Source organism: Lissotriton helveticus, chromosome 7 (genome assembly GCF_964261635.1).
Source record: "Lissotriton helveticus chromosome 7, aLisHel1.1, whole genome shotgun sequence".
NCBI lineage: Eukaryota > Metazoa > Chordata > Amphibia > Caudata > Salamandridae > Lissotriton > Lissotriton helveticus.
The window spans coordinates 836,191,381-836,217,375 of NC_136068.1; the positions used below are offsets into that span (position 1 = coordinate 836,191,381).

General features: G+C 47.3%; 1 protein-coding gene across 1 annotated transcript in view; it reads right to left on the reverse strand.

Annotated features, from left to right (window-relative positions):
• LOC144769271 (electrogenic sodium bicarbonate cotransporter 1-like) overlaps positions 1 to 25,995 on the reverse strand; it is a 584,697-nt gene that overhangs the window by 334,503 nt on the left and 224,199 nt on the right. Inside the window, exon 5 of the mRNA XM_078653329.1 lies at positions 12,346 to 12,503. Within this exon, the coding sequence (XP_078509455.1) occupies positions 12,346 to 12,503 (158 nt within the window). The remainder of the gene's footprint in view (positions 1 to 12,345; positions 12,504 to 25,995) is intronic.

Here is a 25,995-nt window from a genome sequence, read left to right on the forward strand (position 1 = left end):
GTGAGGAACGAAAAAAGGACACGGAGCGCGGCAGAGGAGCCGGCAAGGCAGCAAGGAGAGTGGAAAGGGCGCCAAAAACGCTCGAAAACGCACACAAGCCGGAAGGGGACCCCACACAGTTACCAGAGCCCAGAAAAGGCCACAGCCCGAAGAAACTATATCCCGAGGGGGTAGTGCACACTGCGAGGCTGCTGACGTCACCACGAGGATCCACTAAGTACCTGGCCAATATCACGGTGAGCCCTTGAAGTGCCTCTGCACCAGAGAGAAGAGGCGCACGCTGGCGGAAACTGCAGGCCCATCGAGTAAGAAGGGGGGAGGCAGCTCACGAGCCACAACCCGCACCACAGAGAGTGGACTAGGAGAGGACAGCGAGGGAGAGCACAGAGAGGACGAGGGAGAAGAGCAAGACGCCCCAGGGAGTCCGTCCAGGCAAACAGTCACTGTACCAAAGCCCAGGAGGAACGCCCCAGCCATGGCGAGCCAGAGCACATCCCTCACCCAACTAGTTCCATTCCTCACGAAAAGCGGAGAACCGGAAAGGAAATGGGAAGACTGGAAGAGGTACTTCCTTAACTATCTGGAGGCGCTAGAAGAAGAAGGGGACACCCCATTCTCGAGTAAGAGGAAAAAGAAGATTCTGCTCCACAACTTGGGTCCAGAAGGGCTCAGGATCTACGACACGATCGTGAAAGGAGAAAGAGCCGCAACGGACACGGAGGTATTTGATCATGCCATCGAAGACTTGGACGCACATTACAGGCCTGTGGTGTGCGTCGCCATTGACAGATTTAACTTCTTTCAGAGGAAGCAGAAGAGCGGAGAGTCAGTGGATGAATATGTTGTAGCGCTGAGAAAGCTAGCTGCCACGTGCAGATTTGGAGGACTGCTGGATGAATTCATCAGGGACCAAATTATCATGCATACCTCTAGTGCCCACATACAGGAGAAATTGTGGGTGAACGGCGACGCTCCACTCAAGGAAATCTGGGCGATGGTAAAGAAAGCAGAACTATCGAGAAGGTGCGCCCAAGCGGCGAAGAGAGACGCCCAAGAAACGCAAGCGGTGTGTAGAATAATGGCGCCAAACAGAAACGACCGTTGGAGGCAAAATGAGACGAGGAAGACCCAGGGAGGAAATAGAGCTGATTTCCCCAACAAATCACAGGTGGACAGCAAGTCACACAAGACAGGAAAAAACCAGTGTTACAGGTGTGGGAGCACTAACCACCTAGGAAACGACAAGGCGTGTCCTGCTTTCAAAGTTAGATGTTCGTATTGCAACATCTTTGGACACTACGAGAAGGTGTGTCGCAGGAAACCGAAGAATGCCGTGGTGCGCTTGGTGGACCAGGATCAGCGAGACGATTACAGCGATCAGGACGACAATGGGGAGGAGGAGGAATTCCTGTACATTGACGTCCAGATTCTGGAGATGGATGGTTCCAACTCAGACAAGCCCAGGCTAGATATGCACATAGGAGGAATACCCTTGGAGATAATCGCGGACAGTGGAGCGCCCATCTCGATCGTCCAGAGGCAGGTGTGGGAAGACAACTTCGCATCAAGGATCAAAGGAGCACTCCTACCCATGGATGTGAGACCGGTAACGTACACTGGACAAAAGATCCCCATGCTAGGCTACTGCCCGCTCTTGTTTGAATTTAGAGGCCGTCATGCGCAGTGCAAGCTGTACGTTGCAGAGAGAGGCCCTTCCGTACTGAGTTGGAAGGACCAGGGAGCCTTAGGGATCCAGCTCAACCCAGGAGGCATAGAGAAAATCCTGCTCATGGATATGGAAATCAAGGAAGACGTACAGCTGTGGCGGAAGACATATCCCAAGGTATTCAACGGACAGATCGGTGAGCTGGGCAAGTACACACATCTCATCAAACTGAAAGAAGGAGCAGTACCGGTCGTCCACAAAGTGAGGAACATCCCGTTCCGCAGCAGGGAGGCGGTACAAACAGAACTGGAAAGGTTAGAAAAAGAGGGAGTCATAAGGGCAATAGAGAGCGCTGAGTGGCTGTCGCCCCTGGTTGTAGCCCAAAAACCCAATGGCAAGGTACGTCTCTGCGTGGACTTAAGAGAGTTAAACAAAAACATTGTCATAGACAAATTCCCCTTACCACGCATCAGTGAAATGCTGGCGAAAACGAAGGACGTCGCATGGTTCTCCACGGTGGACCTCTCGTCGGCCTACCATCAGGTCAAACTCCATCCGTCGTGCACCCACCTCACGTCGTTCATCACGCCATTCGGGTGCTATGAGTTCGTGAGGATGCCCTTCGGCCTAGCTTCAGCCGCTGCTGTGTTCCAGAAAATCATGCACAAGCTCCTGAAAGACCTGAAAGACGTCCTGTTCTTTCAAGATGACATTCTGGTGATGGGGAAGTCGAGGCAAGAACACAATGTGAAACTTCACAAAGTACTACAGAAGCTGCAGGACAGTGGATTGACCGCCGAATGGACCAAATGCAATCTAGGCATCCAGTCAGTCACATACCTCGGACATGAGGTGAGCGAGCAAGGGATAACGCCGAAGAAAACAAACATGAGAGCCATCATGGAAGCACCCACCCCGGAAAAGAAAGAGGATGTTCGGTCATTCCTAGGAATGGCCGAGTACTACAGCAAATTCATTCCTCACTTTGCTACAAAGACACACCACATACGACAGCTGCTCAAGGAAAAGAACCGGTTCCAATGGGGGAAGGAAGAGCAGACCGAGTTCGACGCGCTCAAGCTGGAAATGGGAACAGCCATTCCCCTCAAAGGATTCGACCCCAAAGCGGAGTCTATTCTCACCACAGACGCCAGCGATCGAGGCTTGGGAGCTGTACTGATGCAGAAAGAGGAGTCAGGAGAGATGTCGACTGTCAGCTTCGCCTCCCGCTCGCTCTCACCCAATGAGGAGAAGTTCAGTGTGGTGGAGAAAGAAATGCTGGCAGTGGTCTGGGCGGTCGAGAAGTTTAGACAATACTTGTGGGGTGCCAAGTTCCTCGTGAGAATTGACCACAAGCCATTGGTTCGCGTGCTAACATCCAGCGGACATGACCACGCTACACCCAGGATAGCCAAGATGACTCTACGACTATTGGACTATGTTTATGAAGTCGAGCACATTCCTGGACCACAGAACAAAGTAGCCGACTTCCTTAGTAGGGCAGCCGCCATGGAAGAAGCACGGAACGAGGACAGACAAGAATGGGATGGGTACGTGGTAGCCACCATCCAGGACACTGAAGAGGTGATAAGCGCCCAGGAATGGGAGGAGGCCTACGGTGAAGATACAGACTTAGTAGCTGTAAAGGGTTATGTAGTTCACGGCTGGCCAGAGAAAAGACACTTAAAGGAGGAACTGAAGAGGTACTGGGAAGTCCGAGAGGAACTGTCCTTGGCTGAAAATCCAACGTTCTTACTCCGAGGGGACAAGGTGGTACCGCCCAGAGACTTGTTGGAACGACTGATGTCCTTGCTACATGAAGGGCACCAGGGAATCACAAAAACGAAAGCCTTGGCCAGGCAAGCATACTGGTGGCCTGCCATCGACGCGCAGGTGGAAAGACATGTGCGCTCTTGCGAGTCTTGTGCAAAGTCGGACAAAGCTCAGAGCATGCTGAGACCACCGCTGGGAAGGTTTCCGATTCCAGATGGGCCGTGGGAGATGTTGTCGGTGGACATAATGGGGCCAGTCCTGAACAAGGAAGGCACTCAAAAATATGTGGTGGTTGCCATCGATAGGTATTCTAAATGGCCGGAGATACAAATCTTGGAGCGAGTGGACACTGAAGCCGTGATAAAGTTTTTGCGCACCACGTTTGTCAGCGAAGGAATCCCAAAGATCATCACCTGCGACAATGGACCCCAGTTCACTTCGGAAAAATGGACAGCCTTCACCAAAAGAAACGGAATTGAAGTGAAGCACACCCCGATCTACCACCCGGCGGGGAACGGCCAAGTGGAACGTTTCAATAGGGTGATCATGGGCACCATACAGGCAGCCATTGAAGATGGAATGGATTGGGAAAAGGAGCTGGAGAAGATGATTTGGGCATACCGAATCACACCGGGTAGCACAGGCTACAGCCCATTCAAGATCTTAAGAGGCAGAGAAGCGTTCACCAAGGACAATGCAGCGTGGAGGAAGTTGATTGTCCAGAGCAAGTGGTCACCGGCGGTGGTCAGGAAAAATTTGGAGAGAGCTCAGGAAGTCTACACGTCCCACTACAACAGAAGACGGAACACTCACAGCACAGAACTGGACAAAGGTGATTGGGTAAGGGTGAAGTTGGCCATCATGAAGAGAAAGGGAGAGAGCAAGTTCTCACCTCCCCTTAAAGTGGTGGAACCCTACGCCAGATCGGCTCTCCTGAGCGATGGTAAGATTTGGTCGATGGACAGAATGGCTAAATGCAGCAAGATACTGAAATGGGAAGATGATGTGGAAGAAGGAACAGAGGATGTCTTGGAGGAAGGAGAAAGTGAAAGTGAAGAAAGGACAGGAAGGAATGAGATAGGAACAGAAGGACTAAGGGCAGGTACAGAAAGAGAGCGGAGTGAAACGACGGGAGGAAGAAGCAGAGGAGAAGAAGGGAGTGAAAGGAAGACGAAGGACGAGGAAGTAGAAGGGACGAGAGAAAGAAGAGAAAACGAGACAACGGGAGAACAGAGAAAGAATGAGAGAGTGGAGACTCGAGCAGGGAGGAGAATTAAGGTACCTGAGAGATTCAAGGACTATGAAATGGACTGGAAGTAAGACTTTGTACATTTGGTTATGGTGCATAAAGGGGGGAGATGTGGTAGCGCTCTAGTGTTCCTTTAGCGGAACAGGAACCACGTCACAGGATGTGGTAGGCTGGGTCATTGTTCTCTGGCGCCGAAGCGAGAGGAAGCCAGCCCCGGCGCTCCTGTACAAAATAAATAAGTTTAACACCTAACGCGGTGTCATAGCTTCATTACACCCTCTTTGAAAAAAAATTATACAACTCGTGTTTTCAAAATATGTTTGATGTTAAAGTTAGATATTTTTTTTAACAACTTTATTAACATTTTGTAAATGACAAAGGAACACAGAGTCGAACTGTGTAGAATACAAATCATACAGCCAAAGTACAGAGCATACATCATTTTTATCTGTCAAGTAAACTAGTTGCAGTTGTCATTGCATAACATATTTACACATTTTAGCTCACAACTCAACAGCAAATAGCAGTGCGGTAGCCTGTGGCACAATACTCAGTACTATCATGCCTTGTACCTGACATCCCAGCTACTTATCTAGTACAGCTGTTATACATTCGGATCACAGGCTTACTGACACCTTATTTACAGCCTCCACCCCTACGGAGTCTCTCATTGCCTCGCCTCTGGCGTTTCCGCTCTCTTCATCTCATTGTACTTAGTGAACAGGTATGTTTTATATAGTCCCCAAAAGTTCTTAGGATGGTTTCGCGGGAGGAGGATCTCGCTGTCATTGTCCGTTTGTGTGCTACAATACACCATATCTTTGGACCAGCTTGTGACAGTGGGGGTCGGGCCATGGGACCAGCAAATCGCTACTCTGCGCTTAGCTATGAGCAGCTTCATGTCCACCAGCTGTCTAACTGTTTTTTTTACTAGTTTGGAATATCCCAATAAGTCCAGCAGGGGGTCAGGTGTCAGTGTCATATCAATGATATCTCCCAAATGTTTAAAGATCAGCACCCAAAAGTCAGCAATCCCTGGGCATAACTAAGCGAGATGGAAAAAATCCGCCCCTGCGCCCGCAGCACTCGCTCTCTGCAGAGTTGCGCAATCCATAACTGCGAAGCCTCTCAGGAGTGTAATAGACCCTTTTTAAGAATTTAAAATGGATCAGCCTATGTCTGCCGTTCAGGGAGATCCGTTTCGTGCTTTCGCAGTAGTATCTCCACTTTGTGTCATCGAGGTCTGTTCCCAGATCTGCCTACCAAGCCAACCGGGCCTTAGTGTAATGGTTTGCCCTATATCCCTGAGCCAGTTTGTAAATATGAGATACTATATTGGTCAGTGAGTCAGTTTTAATCACATGAGTAAGTGCGACCACTTCAGGTGGCACAGCAAGGTCGCTGCCTAGGAGTTCCAGTAGTACCTGCCGTACTCTATGGAACTGGAATCAGATGAGCAGTGAGGCATTGTGTTCCATTGTCTCAAATTCCTCCCATTTTTTCACTATGCTCTCTGAGAACATGTCACCAATTGTCAGTATATTTAGTGAGCTTAATGCCCGAGTCACCGCCTATCTTTGCATGGCGGAAGCCAGCGACACCAATCTAGTAGAGTCGAGGGGGAGTACAGAATGCTACCGGCTTGTATTTTCAGAAGGTGTTGCCATGCATAGACTGTCGTGTTAATAGAATCTAGGATGCCCATTCGGCGATCAGGAGGATAAAATGCTAGGGCCGGAAGTGGGGAAGGCGCAGCTACAGCTTTCTCCATCTGAATATGTGGAGTGCCAGGGAGACCGTGCATCCAATAATGGGCGTGGGCGCCTTGCGCCGCCCTATAGTATAGATTCAGGTCCGGGGCGCCTAAGCCTCCTAAGTGTTAGGGGAGCGTGAGAATGACCCACTTCACCCGGGCATGCTTTCCAGCCCATGCTCGTCTAATTAGTAAAGTATGCGCGCTAAAGAAGGAGCTAGGAAGGACCATGGGTATATTGGCAAATAAAAACAAAAATTGAGGCAGTATCACCATTTTCATAATTGAGACCCTACCTGCTAGCAACAGTGGGAGCTGAGCCCATCTATCTACATCTTCCAGTCCGCTGACTGCCACTCCGTAGTTTTCCCACATCACTACATCTGAGCCAGTATGTATCATAATTCCTAAATATCGCACCGCCTCTGTCATCCATCCCAACGGATAATCCAGTGTAAAAGTGGGTCGTCGCAGGCATAAGGGGGAATATGATGGATTTAGTCCAATTAACCTTCAGTCCAAACATCGTACAAAACTTAACTACCTCCCGTAGTAGTGGTGATAGGTTGAGGTTGGGATCCCTAACGTATAGCAATGTATCATCAGCATATGTGGAAATAATCAGCTCATATCCCGGGAATCGTATACTCCTGCTACTATGGTACTCCCTAATTGCACAGGCCAGCGGCTCCGCAACCAGCGCAAATAGAATCGGGGACAACGGGCACCCCTGGCACATGCCTCTAGTTATACTTATCGGATCAGTGACCATGTTGCTGATTTTTATTCTGGCTGTGTGGGCATTGTAAAGGACTCCCACCATATGAAGAAATATCTCCCCAGACCTAATCTCGTCAGGATATGCTTCATGAACGTCCATTCCACCGAATCGAATGCTTTTTCCTTATCGAGGAACATTGCAACTGCCAGCACATCATGTCTTGTGTTCTGAATTGCCCCGAACACTGCACGGAGATTATAAGTCAGATTTCTACTAGGGACAAACCCTGCTTGTTCCAGCACCACTAGCATCAGCACCAGCGGCACTAAACGAGATGCCAAAATCTTAGCGTAGATCTTCGCGTCTACGTTTAGATGCGAGAGGGGGCAGTATGATGCACAGTTGTTGGGTTGCTTAGCTGGTTTAAGTATTGCTATTATTAATGCCTCCCTCATCGAGGGTGGCATTATTCCGCCCTCACTCATCTCCTAGAATAAGGTTGCTAGATGTGGGATGAGCACCTCCCAAAATTCCTTATAAAAATGCTTTTACGCCTGGTGCACTGCCAGTTTTCATCCCAGCTAGAGCAGCAACTCTCTCTTCAATACCAGGGGGACGCATTAAGTATTCCCGGTGTGTATTTGTTAACTAGGGTAACTTGATGTGTGTCAAATACTCTAGGATATCAGTTTCATTGTCTCCGCCCTGCGAACTGTATAACGTTGTGTAATACTGTTTGAATCGATCGGCGATCACCATTGGGTCAGTTAGAGCAACCCCCTCCTGACTGTCAAGTTCAGTAACTCCTGACGTCTTCCTCCGCTTTTTTAGTAGTGAGGCCAGGACTGAGCCAGGGTGCTCGCCCTCTCCATATGTGCGGGCCGTCGCATACTTCCCTAAGTGCTTAGGTTCAGCATCAGCTGCTTCATGATACTCCTCTAACAGCCCCTGGAACTCACACTTAACACTGTCTTCTGGGCTAGTGAGGAGCCTCTGTTCCAGTGCTTTGAGGGAATTCTCCGATTGCGAGAGTCACGTGCGGAGTGCCTGGAGGACCCTTGTATTTTTGGCAAGGATTTCCCATGGATGTAAACTTTAAACGCTTCCCATACTACTGAGAATGTGTCTACAGACCCAATCTTACATTAAAAAAACGTGTCTACAGCCTCCGCTATTTCTGATTTAAAAACTGGGTCTAGCAGTGAGTATGGGGGGATTCTCCAGGTGAAAGGAGGTATACGCTTCTGCGGGCATTCCACCACCAACAGCACTGGCGAGTGATCTGAGTAGGTCCTAGGAAGTACCACACAGTTGCGAGTCTGGTTGTAAAGTGCTCTGGAAGCTAACCAATAGTCAATCCTAGTGTGTAGGTTATGATAGGCAGAATAATGTGTATAGCCGCCCTTCTCGGAGTGGCGCTCTTTCCAAACATCGCAGAGTTCCAATTGTGTCATTGCATCTGCAATAGTCCGAGATGAGGCTGTCATGCGCCACTCCGGCCCACCCAATCTATTCAGCCGAGGGTCCAAAATGCAATTGAGATCGCCACCCCATAGTTGTGAGGACCCCCCATATCCCCGCATTTTCTCCAGTATCATTGTATAAAATCTAGGATTGTCGAAGTTTGGGCAGTAAATGTTAACTAGGGTTAAGTCTATTCCCTTTCCTTTGCATCTCGAAATGGTGAAACGCCCCTCCAGGTCAGTGTCTAGTGGTTCAAGTTTCAATTCAGACTTAGGATCAACCCAGGTGATCACCCCCGGGCGTGGGAGGTTAACCCTGCCACATGCGTGTTGCCCTGTAATCCTCTGCTACGGAGCATTGTACTAGAGAGGGGCAGGTGCGATTCCTGCAATAATGCTATATCTATGTTGTGCATAGCTAGATAAAACAGGATCTTCCTTAATTTCCTGTGATAGTTGAGGCCACGGACGTTCCAGGTTATAATGTTATCCTTACTATGTTGAGTCTGAGCCATATGTGCTAATTGATCTCAATGGTATCATCGGTGAACATGTTTTGATGCCTATCTATGCTCTGTGATTGCTAACTAAGCTGTGCATGATCAGTTCAACTAAAATACCAGAGCGCTCCCAAACAAAATAGTGACTCTGTACCCCCTCCCACGCCAAGCCTACCCCAACTGTGCATTGGCGAAGTCCCCCGTACAATCCTAATACTTCATGAAAACAGTCACATCTGTTGCTTTCAAACAGCGGGAACAGATTTAGTATAACCTTAAGTAGTGTTCACACAGACTGATGTTGCCTTCGGCCTCTATATACTAGACGTCGTTAGGTATAGACTACACACTACCCGCCATCTAACAAATCAATTGCATCAGTTAACATACGTAACCATATGTAACTTGTCTTGTCAGCCTGACATTATAGTGCGTTTCTCAATTATAGTGACCTCCTGAACGGTCCAAAGTATCTTATACTGCTGGATTGCCTGTCTTAGTATTGTAAAGGACCCTCCATTAATCTTACTCAGTTACAGCAGAAATGCCCCTTTTGTTCTGTGTGTAGCATGAGCATCTCTCTTAATACAAAACTTATCTTTCATGTTGGCCTCCAACACAGTTAGTCTTGGTCATCTAGACTTTCTCCCAATGCTTCTTCCTGACTGGGCAACTCGTTGTTGCTCGATTTGTCCCTTGACCACTCTTTCAAGGCTTTTTTCAGCGTTTTAGAATCCGTGAAAATCCGTGATCTTCCCTGTCTGTTCATGCGGAGCCGCGTCGGATACAGCATGGCATAATCCAAGTTTTGCTCTCTCAATTGTCTCTTTAGCGGTGCAAATTGTCTGCATGCTTCCTGGACTCGGAACATAAAGTCAGGGTAGAGTGATATTCCAGATCCTTCATATTGAAGTGTTTGCTTCTCCTGAGCCACCTTCAGAACTGCATCCCTATCCTGGTAGTTCAGCAATTTTGCAATAATTGGTCTCGGGGTGCACTGGGTGCTGGCTTCGGGCCCAACGAACGGTGAGCACTTTCCACCACGAACATCGAGGAGAACGTTTTGCCTCCCAGCAACGTCACCCATAGCTTCTCTACAAACAGCTCCATGTTTCCAACACTTGTGGTCTTTGGAAGTCCCGTAATGAGAATGTTGCTTCCGCTGGACCGGGCTTCTAGGTCCTCCGCTTTATCTTGGAGGGTCTGCAGGGCCTTCCCCATCTGGTTTTGTATGGAATCCGTTTCCATTTGGGCCTCCTCAACTTCAGTGACTCTTCGCTCTGTCATGTCTATCCGCTCTGCTTGTTTATCCAAACGTTCAGTCATTCTAACCATACGGTATGACAGAGAGTTTATTTTGCTGTCAATAGTGGACAAGCTCTTTTGTATTACAGCCAACATGGTGCGGATGTCTCCCTCCTCCGGATCTGGCATGTCCATTAGGACGTTAGCGCTCTCCTCGGGCACGGGATTCCGTTGTCTGGATATCCTTTGTTCAAATTGTAGCTTAGGCTGATTCTTATCTACCTTCCCCATAGTGGGACCTCTAGTTAGCTCTCGCTCACGGGTGACACGAACGGGGGCAGGACAGCAATGCCACTGCTTCTAGGAGATTAGATAGATTTTCCCTCCTGTAGTATCCAGGGAGTGCAGCGCCTTGATCGCAGAGAAGGAGTCACCACTTCAATGAATCACAGCAGTAGAGGGGTGTGAATGAACGCAGTTCTTGTCCATAGCAGTACCGCAGTTCAATTTTTCAACTGGCCCAGCTGGGTCTCGCTTCACCGGAGAAAACGCACAGAACACTCTTCTTTGTAGCTATAGTTCCAGGAAACAGCGGTCTCCTAGCTGCAGCCAGTTCCCCAGGTGAAAGCCCAGCCCAAGTAACGGGGACTGTAGAGGGATAACACGACTCGCTTCTACTCTAGGGTTCAGTAGTTCGTGCCAGATCTAGGGAATGGGTCAGGGCCCCTATGTCAGGTGCAGTCTGATGGTTGCCATATATGTACCCGTAATGGCCCTGATCTCTAAAGGAGGGTTCTTTCACTCTCGTGATGGCCGCTGGCAGCTCAACTCGAACATGCCGCGAGCTCCGACCGGTCCCGCAGTGCCAAAGTGGGGGAGTAGAAACGGATCTTGGGTCGAAGCTCGTTGAGGCGTAGTTGTACGCTATCAGCTTACCCACCTGTGTCTGTGTGCGCCATTGCACAACGCTGGGATCTGGTAATGAGGGCGAGGAAGCAATGTCCACAGGGAGATCGGCTCACTTCTTCCCAGCTCGCAGTTGATCTGGTCTGCTTCCCTGAGCTCTGCAGGACCACAAGCTGTGCGGCTCAGGACCAGTGTGATCGCTGGCCACCGTCCTCAATCTGCCACTCCGCTCAGCAATGATGGGAGACGCAGGACACGGGCCGAGCCCCACACTCGCACAAGTGAGTCCGATACACCCAGCAGGCCTCTCACTAGCAGCGAAGGGCACTGCCTCTTGCAGGCTCCAGATTCACGTCTAGGCCGTCGACAGGCGGCACACTTCCAGCCGCGAGTCCAGCTGGACGCCTCTCATTGCAGGCCGTCAGAGGGCCAGAGTGACAGGCCCTTGCTGCTCCCCGCGCTGCTCACCCGGAGGTCAGGAAAACAGCAGCTCGCTCTGGACCGAAGTGCAGCGCAACCCCGGCGGCTGATCTACAGACAGACCTGCCAGCTGGCTCTTTCCTGCAGTGGGCCCAAGCGGTCACGTTTCAAGCGACGTAGCCCCAAGCCTCACAGCTCCGGACCCTGCCACAGCAACAGACGACAAGGTTTGTGCCAGCCGCTTCCAGGCCCCAGAGACGGCTCTTTGGACAGGTAATGCCTTCCAGCACTATAATCAGACAGAACTATAGTGATGCAGGTTATTTTACAAATATTGCGGCGGCTAGTCGGAGCTCTCTGACTAGGCAGCCATCTTGGGCTCAGGCAAGCTCCGCCCCTTGAAGATACATATAAGCCACTTAACCCAAATGGTTTAATGTTTTCTCATTCATTTGCAAAATGTGATCTGTTATTCAAGTCAAAGTAATGAAAGGTGGTTACCTGCACTCTTAAACCCAATTCTGTTAAATCTTTAGTATGTTTGTAGGAATATATGTACAATAATTAGGTATGCAAAGAATGAAATTTACACACACACACAGTATGATTGTATGTTAATTTTGCCATTTATAACCATTTGAATATTTACCTGCTGGGTAGTGCCACTTCAGTCAACGCTCCAAGTACCACTGCTTCTTGTAATCTAATAAAAGCAATGAATGGCCTTTCCAGAAAGTCAACTTCACCAACAAGTATATTAGCCACTTCTGTCCCCTCTGAAATTTTCCGTTTGAACTTGTTATTTAGCTGAAATAATTGTAATATTTTTTAAAATATTTATTTTTTGTATTTTCTCAATAAATGTTTCATAAATACAAGAAAAATAATTTGCAGAAATAACCAGCATCACATCCTTCGAGATACACAATCACAGAGCCTCAATGTCACCCATGAGGCACAAATATATATGTTCAGTACACATGCTTTACATTGCATGCCATTACAATGCGCTTGTTACAATGACCATGTTGTTAGAACGCAAACCATTACATCGCAAGTCATTTCAACGACTTGCTAGACTTAGTACAATTTACTATTCTTACTCCAGTTTGTGCAACAGCAGGGAAGATGTTGGATTGTAAATCCAACACCTTCTGCCCCCTACAGAAATTTGTGATGTAATGATTCGCGTTGTAACAACGCGGTCATTGTGACAACCGCGTTGTAATGGCATGTGATGTAAAGCATGCGATCTAAAGGCTGTTTCCCACGAGGCACACATTTAGTACCAGCATATATAACATAGTAGATATAATTGAATTAATTTGATGCTTTGAGAGATCTTTGTTGCCCTGCTGGTTCCGGACTCAAAGTCCGGTGTGAGTATAAAGCCTTGAGGGACCCCTTGTCCTACAGTCACTGAAGTAGAGAGAGCGTTTCCTGTTTTGATAATTTGAGAAATAGTCGAAAGGAATGAATCAAACCATTTGAGCACTGTGCCCTCAAAACCTATCCTTTTGTTTAAAAATGTGCAGAAAGAGTGTTGTGGTTGATGATGTCAAAGGCTGCGGAGAGGTCAAGAAGAACCAAGCAACAAAACTCACCAAAATCAAGAATACGTAGGGCATCGTTGATCACTTGAAGCAGGGCAGGTTCAGTGCTACAGCCTTGCATGAAACCAGATTGGAATGCGTCAAAGAGGTTTTTATTCTTGATATGATAGGAAAGTTGCTTCACTACACAGCTTTCTGTGATTTTCGCAAGAAATGGGAGGTTGGTGATAGGGAAGAAGTTGTTGAGGTCATTCACATCAGCAGAGGATTTTTTAAGAAGTGGGGTAACCTGTCCGGTTTTAAAGGCAACAGGAAGGTAGCCTTGGTTTACCAGGTTTACCAGGTTGGTCCAGTAGGAAGGAGTGTGGGTGTAGAAGTCAATGGCAATGTCACTAGGGATTTGAATTTTGAATTGTTTAGTTATTTATAGAGCGCACGTTCACTAAGCAGTTTCTTGGCGCTATAGGATTTCAGACTGAGGGAGACATTGAGGGCTATGGACTGAAAGCTTGCTGGAATAAGAAGGTCTTAAGAGCCTTGCGAAACTCCTCGTAGGAGGGGGAGGATCTGAGAGGGGGGGGGGAGGGAGTTCCAGAAGGTGGGTGCAAGTACCGAAAATTTCTGGCCACCGGATCGTTTTTTCTTGAACCGGGGGATGACTAACAGGGATTTGGCGGAGGAGCGTAGGTCTCTAGCAGGGCAGTAATTGATGATAGCAGAATTGATGAACGCTGGAGCAGTGCCCGCCCGGGCTTGAAAGGTGAGGCAGCCAAGCTTAAAAAGGGCTCTTTGTTTGATTGGTAGCCAATGAAGGGCAATGAGAAGGGGGGAGGAGTGATGGTGTTTCGGTAGGCCATGCACCAGGCGAGCTGCCTGGTTCTGCACCGTCTGGAGGCGTTGGAGTGCATAGGCGGGGGCACCATTGTAAATGATGTTCCCGTAATCGATCTTGGATAAGACCATGGCCATAACAATCAATTTGAGTGCTGAGGGGGAGAAGAACCGGGATACTTTCCTAATAATACGTAAAGTAAAAAAACAGGAGGAGACAACAGAACTGATATGGGTGTGGAGTGTTAAGTGGTGATTGAGCGTGATTCCAAGGGCCTTAACGGAATGGGAAGGAGTGGGAGGGGGACCAAAGGAAGGGGGCCAGAAGGAAGGCGACCAGGGGTTGCCACCGCCTCCAGTCAATATCAGCTCCGTTTTATCCAGGTTGAGTTTGAGATGGTTTGCATTCATCCAAGCCCGGATAAACAGCAAGACAGACTAGAAGCGGGAGGCTCCTAATGAAGGAACGGAAAAATTAAAGATGAGTTGGAGGTCATCAGCATAGTTGTAGACTGTGACCTCTATTTGTTGGAGTGCAAAAATAAGAGGGAATATATAAAGGTTAAATAAAAGGGAGGAGAGAGAAGAGCCCTGGGGGACCCCGCATTTCACCCTGGTAGGTGGGGCCGAAAATTCGGCAAGATGGACCGCCTGTGTGCGTCCCTCCAGGAAGGATCCTATCCAGGTAAGAGCCTGGTCACCTATGCCCGCCGCCCTGACACGAGACAGAAGGATGGAATGGTCTACCGTGTCAAAGGCGGCGGACAGGTCAAGGAGAACCAGGGCCTGGGGGATATTGGTGTCGAGTCCCTCCCTGAGCTGGTCCATGACTGAGATGACCACCTTCTCGGTGGAATGCCGGGGGCGGAAGCCCGCCTGGCAGGGTGCGAGGTAGTTGCTGCTCTCTATAAAGGAGCTAAGTACCTGGGTGACGTGGGACTCTGCTACCTTTCCCAGATAGGGGAGAAGGGATATGGGGCGGTAGTTTGCCAGAAGAGAAGGGTCGGCACCTGGTTTTTTTAATATAGGGAGAATTATAGCAGTCTTAAAGGGGGCTGGAACAATGCCAGAAGTAAAACAATTGTTCAAAAGAGCAATGGCGGGGGAAGGGCACGCCGAGAAAAGCTGACAGAGGATGCGTGCGGGCCGATGTCAGCTGGGGAGCCCGATTTAACACGCCTAAGAAGCAAGAGCAGGGATTCTCTTGTGAGTGGGGGGATAGTGGTAAGGGAACGATTATTGTCAGGGGGCTGAGGGGGAGAGAAGGTGGGAGGGGGAGGGGGAATATTGGCTTTAATGAGGGCAATCTTATCAATGAAAAACTCATTGAGCGAGTCACATAAGACCTGGGAGGGGGGGATCATGGGTGAGGTTCTATCCGAAGATGCCAGTTCGTGGACGGTGGAAAATATCTCGCGAGATTGACATTCGGCCGCTAAAATACGCTCAGAGAAGTACTCGGTATTGGCTGTCAAAATGGCAGCTTTATATTCATTGAGCACGGTGATGAAGAGTTGTCTGTGGGCGGGGCAATATGCTCTTCTCCAGGCTCGTTCGGCCTGCCTTAGCTCCAGTTTCTTAGCTTTGAGAGCGATGCTAAACCATTTGTTGGCATTATGGGTGCGGTTGATGGTAGTACGCTTCAAAGGGGCCACCGGGTCGCAGGCATTAGTAAGCCACTGATCTAATGTGGCGGCTTGTAAGTGAGGGTCCGAGCCTGAAAGGGCTGGGCAGGTGGCACCTAGCGAGTTACAAAGAGAAGGAATATCGACTTTATGCCAACTCCTAGCCCAGGTGTTTTTGGGAAGAGGAGGAGATGTTGTATGGCTCAGGTCCAAAGAAAAGGTAAGCAAGGAATGATCCGACCAAGAACAGGGCAAAATGATAGGGGTAGACATTGGGATGTTAAGTGTCCAGATCTGATCCAGGGTGTGGCCCCGGATGTGGGTAGGGCCTTGAACGTGCTGGGTAAAATTGAGACTAAGGAGCAGTTGGGTGAAGTCTTTGGAGGTGGAATCCTCAGCAGGATCAGTGGGCCAATAGTTAAAATCGCCCAGCACAAGGACGGATGCATTATTGATTACCAGGGTAGCCAATAAGTTCTGGAATGCAGGGAGGAAATCGGGGGATGACTGAGGAGGTCGGTAAGTTAATACGCACGTGAGTGGGGTCTTGAAAGAAGTGGATCGCACTACAAGGCTGCTGGTAGTGTAGGCGAAGCTAAAGTCTGAAAGTGGAAATCCTTACGAGTGATCAAGGCTACACTGGCTCCTATTTTACTCTCGGGTCGGTCGGCTCGGAGCATGGAATAATGAGCCGGGAGGGAGGCTAGGATGTTTGGCAGGGAATCAGGTCTGTACCATGTTTCAGTCAGAAACAGACGGTCCGGGGAGTTAGAGTCCAAAAGATCAAATATTTCAATCTGATGCTTGACGGCTGATCTCGTGTTCAGAAGAAGAGCCGAGGTGGAAGGGTGGGGAGGGGCTGACGCGATGGACGTAGGAGAAGCAATGCCGAGTTTTTGAGCGTAGGACAGCGTGGCGGAGTTCAGCTGCCAGTTGGCTCTGAGGGAGCGCAGTTGTTCAGAGGTATATGCATGAAATTGCACAGAGTATGGTGCCCCGTGTCCCGGTCGGTCGCGGACGGGCGCAGACGGGCGTGCCTTAGGCGCGCCTTCGGCGCGCAATCGTCGCGCCCGCTGCGCTCGTCCGCTGCGCAACCGGAATATGCACATGATTTATAGAGGAAGGAAATATGCGGTAGGGGGCGTGGCCTCTTGAAAAAGGGGCGTGGCCTATGTGGGCGTCGGGGAATGGCGGCAATGGCGAGATCACCGCGTCAGCGTTAGGCTCCGCTGCGCGATGGATTTAGGAGGCTGGAGGCGCCCTGAGCAGTGAAGGAGTGAGCAGATAAAAACAGCAAGTAATTGACACTCAAATATTTAAAAATGAACAAACAGGCCTACTCCCGGCTTCCGCCTCAGGAGAAATCGCTAAGTCAAGAGAATGGTTAGAGGGTTTTGTTTCTGGAATGCTTTTGAGGAGATTGTGTCTATTGTTTCTCCAGATACCTCAAATTCTTCCTTTCTTCATAGAGGGATTTATTGAACCATGGTGCAGAAGGAGTAGGTCTTTTCTTTTTACTTTGTAGTGGAGCAACCATGAAAGACAGGAAAGGCATTGGGAGGTGAGATCGTTGACATCAGAGTTGGGATCTAGGATTGGAAGTGACAACATTGCTGAGTTGCACAAAATGTCAAGGTCGATGTTTTTGGTGTTACGGAACCAGGTAGTAGTCTTTTTAGGTTGGCCAAGGGTGTAGAGTGGGATAGATGCAGAGAAAAAGGAATGAGAAAGTAATCAGACCAGTCCACTGGTATAGGTTCGAGTGTAGTTAGCATTTCTGCTTCGTATATGACAAGGTCAAGAATGGAGCCCTTAGAGTGTGCCGGTTTAGTGCTGTGTTGGATAAGATCATTTCCTAAGAGAAAGGTGGCCAGCCTGTTGGCAGCTAAGTCTCTCGGAGAGGCGCAATGCAGATTAAAGTGTCCAAGAAAAATCTGTCTGTCGTTTTGAGAATATTGGTCACTGGCAAAGTTAGTAAACTCTTCTGTAAAGGTGGAGCAGTTGCCAGGTGGGTGATAAATGGCATGGAACCTTAAAGGGGAACATTGTTGTACTTGAAGCTACAGAGAGAGGCATTCAAATGTACGGATGGAAATGTTGAGAAGAGCCTTGAGTTGAAGGTAGTTTCTGAAGATAACTGCCACGCCTCCCTCAATTTTATCTACTCTATCATTTATGATAATGGAATAGTTGGAGGGGAGCAGAAGATCGAAAGAAGTATGAGAGGTTTCATGGAACCATGTCTCAGTGAGGAGAAGTATATCAAGATTGCGAATACTGATGGAGTAAGAGATATCCAACTTGTGTTTGTTTGCAGATCTGAAGTTGTGAAGCAAACAGCACAACTCTGAAATGACTGTTTTGGTGAAGGGTTGTTAGGGCTTTTAGGGGCGATATGAATACAGATCCTGACTGATGATGCCTGGGTAGAACAGGCCTGATGTTTGGTTTGGGCAAAGGAGATGGTCGGAATAGTGCAAAGTTTAGAATTATCTGGAGAGGAGAGAGTGAGGGGGCTGGCGTTAGAAGTCTTGTAGCTAGCCAATAAATCAGAGATGTCTGTAGGGGACAGATTGTTTGTGGCTTTTTTGGGGCGTGGGAGCAGGATGCTCCTCGGGAGTTTGGGGAAGTGAGTGTTTGCCAGGGGGATTGGGTTGATGGGTAAAATGGTGATTTTAGCACTTAGGAGTGAGATGGTACCTTCAAGCTGGGAGATAGAGGAGATTAGGTAACCTAGTTTATTTCTTAAGGAGAGTAGAGCTGAGCACAGAGTGTTAAGTAGCTCAAAAGGTTTAGGAGGGAGTTCAGCTTGAGAGGGAGAGCAAGGAGAGGGTGGGTGGAAGTAGTGTTGTAGTGTGGGAGAGTAAAGTGGAGGGAGACTCATGTGATGTTGCTTGGTAGTGATTATCGGTGCAACTGAGGTGGAGAGAACATTGTCTCTGCAAACATTGAGCGAAAAAGAAGTATTGAGTTTAAGCTTAGAAAGAGGCAGGTGAGGGCAGTGGTGCGAGGATGGAATGAGGATAGGGGGAAAAAAGGGAGTTACAGAAGGGCAGGAGGTCAGGCGGAGAAAGGAGGAAGGGCTGGAGAAGGAACGTGGGCTTGGAGAAATGTGTATAAGGGGTCTGGAAACAAGCACATGGGGGAAGATTGACCTGGATGGTAGTCAAAGAAAGAGTATGGATCTTCTAGGCTGGAGGAAGGGAGAAGGGAAAGGAAGAGATTGCCAAAAGAGGACAGTTTTTTACCAGAGAGCAGCATCAGGAGGAATTAATAGATTCATATGCTGCAGAGTTAAGAATACTTGCAGCAGATTGCGAATTTGAAGAGTTTACAAACCAACTCATAAGGGATCAAATTGTTGTCAGGTGTTGAGACAAAACTGTACAGGAAACGTTATTGACTTATAAAAATCCTTCGTTATCAGAGACAATTGAAATTGTTAAAAGTATTGAAAAATCTCACACTAAGCTTCGAAAGAGTTGGTAAAAAAATATGGTGTTGGTGTCCATGTTGTTTCTGATTATAGTATGAAAGGTCAACAGTCCAGCAAGTTGGTATATCCAAAGAAAAAGTAGGAATTTCCAAGGTATGAATCTCAGAGATGAGAACAAAATAATAATTTTTTCAAACATAAAAATGTAAGTTTTAGATGTGGTTATACTCAACACACACTCAAAGGTAAAGTATGTTTGGCAAAGAACATGGTGTGTAAATCTTGTGGGAAAATAGGGCATTTTGCCAAAGTGTGCCAGGTAAGGAAGGGTGAGGTTAATATGGTGGCTGAATATGATCAAGAAATGGTTGAGCTTACAGAAAGATCTAAAGACTTGGGGCAGATGTAGGTGGCCAAACACCGAGCGGTAACGCAGAAATTCGTGTTACCGACCGGTATATGGTTGAGTGCAATGTAGGTGAGTTGAAACCTACTTGCAAAATAAGGAATCGCAAAATAGCGATTCCTTATTTTACTCTTGCATTTAAGGAATCCGAAATACCGATTCCTTAAATGCAATGTACGTAGCACTAAAAATAGTGCACTTTAGCCTTAAGAAATCGCTAATTACCACCAACTTCAAGTTGGTGGTAAGTATCGATTTCCATTACAAAAGCCCTTTTTTGCTTTTAAAATGTGCCTTGTGGCACACATCCATGCCCTTAGGGCATGTATGTGCGCCACATGTGCACACATGCACATTTCAGGGGTGCAACAGGGAAACCCTGGCACCCTTGAAATAGCTCCCGCTATTATTGATTCGGTAATACCGAATCGGTAATAGTGAATACCTTCCCATTCATTCCTATGGGCCTCCTAGCCCATAGGAATGAATGGCTGGTAGTCCTTAATAACAAATCTCAATTACCGATTCATTATTAAGGAATGTTAGGGAATCGCTAATATTTTAGTGATTCCTACCTACATTCCATTTAGTGAGTCCTAAATAGCGATACGGTAAAAATCGCTATTAAGGACTCGCTAAATTGAAGTTACCTACATCTGGCCCTAAGGGGCCTATTATGATGGCGGAGGGATCGCCAGTTGTACCTGATTTACCTCCCACCATGTTAGTATTGCGGGGGGTACCGCGGCGGACGGAAAGACCGTCCGCTGCTTTTTCGCCGACAGGCAATCATTACGATTGCCTGTCGTGCGGATCTGGGGCATAATATGGTGGCGCCATCCATATCATGATGTGCACATTTAAAGGCCTTTCCACGGCGGCGATGCCGCCATGGAAAGGCCGAAAAAGGGGGAAAGTGCTTTGGACGTGTACTCAGTAATACTTTCTTCAATAATGACCACCTTTAATCAATAGGTGGTTATGGTGTTTTTATTACACCTTTTCTGATTTTGCTCTTAATGTAAACATGTTAGGCATTTAACTCTTGTCACAGAGAAGAAATTGTACATGGTTGATGGACGTTAATTAAACAATAATTATCAAAACATTTCAAACCAAGGTAAATTAAAATAACATATCAATCAACGTACAAATAAATACAAAAAAACAAAATATTATGATGTGCACATTTAAAGGCCTTTCCACGGCGGCGATGCCGCCATGGAAAGGCCAGCGGAAATTGCTTTGGGGGCCCGTTATGGGCCCTCGGGAGAGTGGGGGGGGTGGAGGCTGCACTTGGGGGGGTTCCTATGGTACCTCATACATTGCCATACACAAGGTTCATTTGGGGTAAGAAGTTTCAGTTGGTTACTGATCATAAACCATTAGTGGGGATTCTTGGTGGTGATGGTATCCGGGATCTCACACCAAGGATAGTGAGATTGAGCGACAAATTGCTGCAGTATTGTTTTGACATAAAACACTTACCTGGGGGCAAGAACATCAGAGCTGATTATTTGTTCAGATCACCATTAATGGGCAGGGTTGACGATATAGTAGAACAAGATGAGGAATGGTTGATAGCCGTTATCAATGCATGTGAAAGTGAGACTTTCGAACACAGAGAGTGGATGAGTTGTTTGGAGAATGATGAAACTTTAGAAATGGTTTAGAATTATATTGTGCGAGGGTGGCCTAAAGAGAAAAATTTGCCACATGACCTCCAACCATACTTTAAAATTGCGGATGAGTTGACCATGGAAAATGATAACATTGTTTTGAGAAGAAGCAATTCATTTCTTCTTGGTTATTGAAGTTGAGGATCATTCATCTGGTCATGAGGGACACTTAGGCCAAACTATCACTAAAACGAAGATACTTTCTGTATATTGGTGGCCCAGTACGGACAGTGAAATAGAACAAACTGTCCATGAGTGTGTAATTTGTGCTAGCAGTGACAAATGTTTAAAAAGTTCTCCATTGAGGTTACCAGACAGACCTTGGTCCAAGTTGGCAGTAGATTTTGTAGGACTCACTTTCAAGTAAGCACAAGTACACTGTAGTTTTAGTTGATTATAACAGCCGATGGTGGGAAGTGGAATTTGTTCAGGAAGCAACAACAGATACTTTAATTTCTTTTTTCAATAAGGTTTTAGTGCGCGAAGGACTGCCTAATGAATTGGTGTCTGACAACAGAGTACAATTTGTTTAGAGGGAAATGCGAGAGTACTTAGATAAAACAGGGATTGTTCACAAGAGAGTCGCACTGTATCACCCTCAAGCCAATGGTTTCATTGAGAAGATGAACCGAACATTGGTTGAGTGTGTACAGTGGGCTGTCAAGAACAAGGCAAATGTAAAAGTGGCAGTAGACAGTAAGTTGTTCTCTCATCGCGCTTGTCCCAATTCTGTTACCGGTAGATCACCTTTTAAAATCAGGAGGGGTCGGGTGGCTGCTGGCAAAATGTGTCCGGGATGGTTGAGGGATTTACAAGCACCATCTGTTCACGAGAGGGATATGGATAGAGACATTCATCCCAAAGTTGAGGGTGTACAAAGATGAAGGAATATTTTGACAAGAAACACATTGTTGGTAAACTCAATGATGAAGTTCGTGTAAGAGACTGGGTACGTGTCAAAGATCTTCCCATGTTCCTAAAGGTTCTCAAAATTTAGAGATCTGGTCACTGAGGAAGCAGTGAGTGGCTGTGCAATCAAAATCAAAGGTCATGAATGGTGGAATGTGTCCAGAGTGGTGAAAGTTCTTTTTACAATGCTGATCAACAGCAGCCCACCAGGGGGGCAGTCAACACACACTCTTGCAATGGTTTACATGGAAAAATTCAGGAAGCTGTCAGACCTAAGAGAATCGTCAGAAAACCGGAGAAGTTCAGGGATTGAAGGGTAGTTCTACAGTTATCTCTATAAGTATATAAAGTGTACATTAAGTTAGGTGGGTTTTCATTTAGACCGTTTATTTTGTTGATCCAAAGTAATTATTTTGGTTAAGTTTCTATTGCTAGTTTTGTGCATGTACAACTTTCTTTCCATGTATTTTTTTCTTCTTTATTTAGTATTAATATTTTCAAATTATGTTTTACTTAGTATTAATATTTTCAAGTTATGTTTAATTCAAAAGTATTTACTGTGTAAGAGGGAAATGTTGTGGTAATACATTGCATGTGTTCTCTGCACAAGGTTAGCTCGTGCAGAGGCGCATGCAGTGGGATGAGTATTCTAATGTGAGAACTCCGAATGGGGCGGGAATTTTAATGCGGAGCGTTAGACAAGCAAGGGTTGTCGTGCTCCTGGTGCTGTTATACAGATACTTAAATAAAGTGCAACGCTACAACTGGATTGTTTGTAATTCATTGGCTCCGACGACTACTACAGTCGAGCAGCATGACTGGAGAGATGGGCGGTGAGGGGAGATGAAGGGGGTTTGTGCAGGATTCAGGTTAAAGGGAGAGAGGGAGAACGGGTCTGGTGAAAGAAAAATGAGAGCGTGAGGTGCACAGGTCGCTAGGTGATCAGGGAGGGTGGGCTGTTGAAAAAACAGCCCACCCTCATTCTTTAGCTCACTCCACCACCCTAGTTCAGACATGGCCATATGCAAATCAGTCTGACCCTGTGCCTCATGGGAACAGTCCAGCCCGAACTGCCAAGCCATGTCTTCCCTGGCCCGGAAACAAGCATCTTGGGACCGGTTTCGGGTTCATAACCCTAATCAGCGAGGCTATCTTGAATCCAGAGGCAAAGTGAGCAAGGGACCCACTACTGGGTATACCCTGCCAACTTACATTGCACCTGTCCTCTGTGGGGTCCCTACGTACTCACCTTGGGTGGTTCCTTTTGCGTCCCAGTGATTCTAAGTCCTCTCAACACTGTCTTGACTCGAGTCGTGATTCTTATACCACTATTTTAGTATATATTTTGGTTCCCCCCCCTCCACAGCTATCACTTGGGTAGCTTTCAGAGGCTATCTTTGACTCCCTAACCGCGGCGCGAATTCCGCCACGGTGCGGTGGTTTAAAAGAGTGGGCGGGCCGCGTCGGCCAACAGACGTGCGCAGCACTACCGAGGTAGTGCTCGCGACGGCCTTTGGCCGACGTGCGCAGCGAAGGGGTTAAATCATCATAAGGGTTGTTCGGACTGGTGCAAGGTGCCCACTTTAATTAGTGGACAGCAAATACCAGGCCAACTCTTCGCACTATCTAAGTAATTACCTTACATGCATAGTACCTCTAATTCACGTGCTTTCTCATAAACTGCTGCATCTGATGCCCTGATGTTATTCTGTATGTCATTTTGAAGCTTGCATTGTCAGGAGAACAAGTACTATTTCAGGATTTGTATTGTAAGAACAGTTTTTGTGATTTATGTTGTTTTTGGTCTATGTTATATGTATAATATACTATATTTTTTTATATAATGCAGTGTGGAGTCTTTTTGTGGTGTATTTATTGTGTTACTGGTGTGAGTGTGCTGTGCACACACTTTACACAGTGCCTCTGATGATAAACATGCCTACTCTGCCCCAAGCTAATAGAGGGTGAACACAGGTTATCTTTGTCTTTGTAGACGACAAAGCAAAGATGATCTGGGTGTTATCTGCATAGGAGAACATTGTCAAACCATGGCTCTCCACCAGCTCTGCAAGTGGGCATACATGGATGTTAAAAAGCCCTGGGGAACACCCTGCACAAGTGCATGTACCTTAGACTAAATACTGCCGGAAAATGCCTGAAATGAATGGTCTTCAAGAAATGAGGATAGCTATGCCTGTACTGTACTGTGTAGCCCCAAAGCCTATCCAGGAGAATGGAATGGCACACAGCGTCAAATGCTGCACTGAGATCCAGTAAAATCAGTGCAGCCGCCCCGCCCTCATCCACGAGCCATATTAGATACTCTGTGACCCCTAGGAGAGCGGATTCTGTACTGTGTCCAGCCCGGAAATCTGACTGCAAAGGATGCAGACCATTGTGATCTTCCACGAAGGCAGTTAGCTGTAAATTGACATTCCTCTCCAGAATCTTCCCAAGGACAGCATGGAAATTGGGCTAAACTGTACCAAAATAGTAGGATCAGGGCTAGGCTTTTAAAAAAAAGGAAGAACCATTGATTGTTTACAGGCCTCAGGGATGCGCCCCTCTTTTAAAGAGGAGTTAAGAACCTCAGCCAGCTTTTGAAGGAGTTTAAGAAACTCAGCGTAGACAAGTAAAATGGGTCTAATGGGCATCCTGATTTGATTTACGTCAATATGGTCAAGAATTGGGAGACATCCAGCAATGCCCATTGCTCCTTTTACTGACCTTCCGGCCAAATATGTGTCAGGCCTTTGGTCCATTCTGGAATAGCTTCCTCCGTCCCTAAGCTTGAGGTAGATTCAAAGGTCAGCACATCCGCCGATGGAACCTCTACGATAGAGGACAGAATATTGGCCATTTATGGGGTCACTTGGACTTGTTACATATCAATCCAAAACGTTCATTATGGCCTGCAATTTTAGGTAAACCAAGATGTGAGGTATTTTAGTACAAAGTCACACCGTTGCCCTCACCCTGGACTTTTCATACCTGGGTGTTGTCTTTGAGTCAAGAGGCAATTGGGGCCCTTGTACTGCGAAAGTTTGCCAGAAATGTGTTAGCTTGGCAAGCTATATTTTTCATCTTGCCAAGTGCATTGGCATACAACCTGTGGCCCCTCTGATCAAGGGTTATAGAAGAAAGTGTTTACCAATCTTGATGTACGGGACAGGGATTTGGGGGTACATCAAGACAAACCCTTTTCAGAGTGAACAAAACAGATCCTTGGGAGACTATTGGGTGTCCCACCTGCGTGCTCTACCTTTATTTTGCACCAGGAGCTGGAGGTAGATTTCATGGAAGACACTATTAAACTAGTGCCCCTGCTCCTGTGGTGCTCAATTTGGACTAACCCAACTGCCTCCTTTAACGGGGATATTGTTAAGGACAGCAGGAGGGCAGGGGAAGTAGCAGATTGGCTAGAGCGGTTGACCTCGAAGCTGGGGAGCCGGGTTCGAGTCTCGGCTAAGGACGCTCAACATCTTGTGATTCTGGGCAAATCATTCATTCTCCCCATGACTAACAAAATGAATATGCCCATCTGTCATGCAACTGGTGCTCATGTAAAGTGCTCTGATACCTTTTGGGTCAAATTTGCGCTATATAAAACTCCCTAAAAAAATCTCATGTGAGAAAAGATAGACATCCTCTGGCTCAATTACATAAAGATGAAGTTGACGAGTCTGAGCAAGCAGCACTTCTTTTCTGAGCCTGATACAATGACCAGAGCTGATATGAGTTTGGTGAAAACTACATTCAAATCAAAGAAGTGTTGCCTTAGAAAGAGCTACAAACTTATCAAAACCTCCGGGGGGGAGTATCCTGTGCTCTTTAGCGCCGTATCTGGAATGGATCGATTA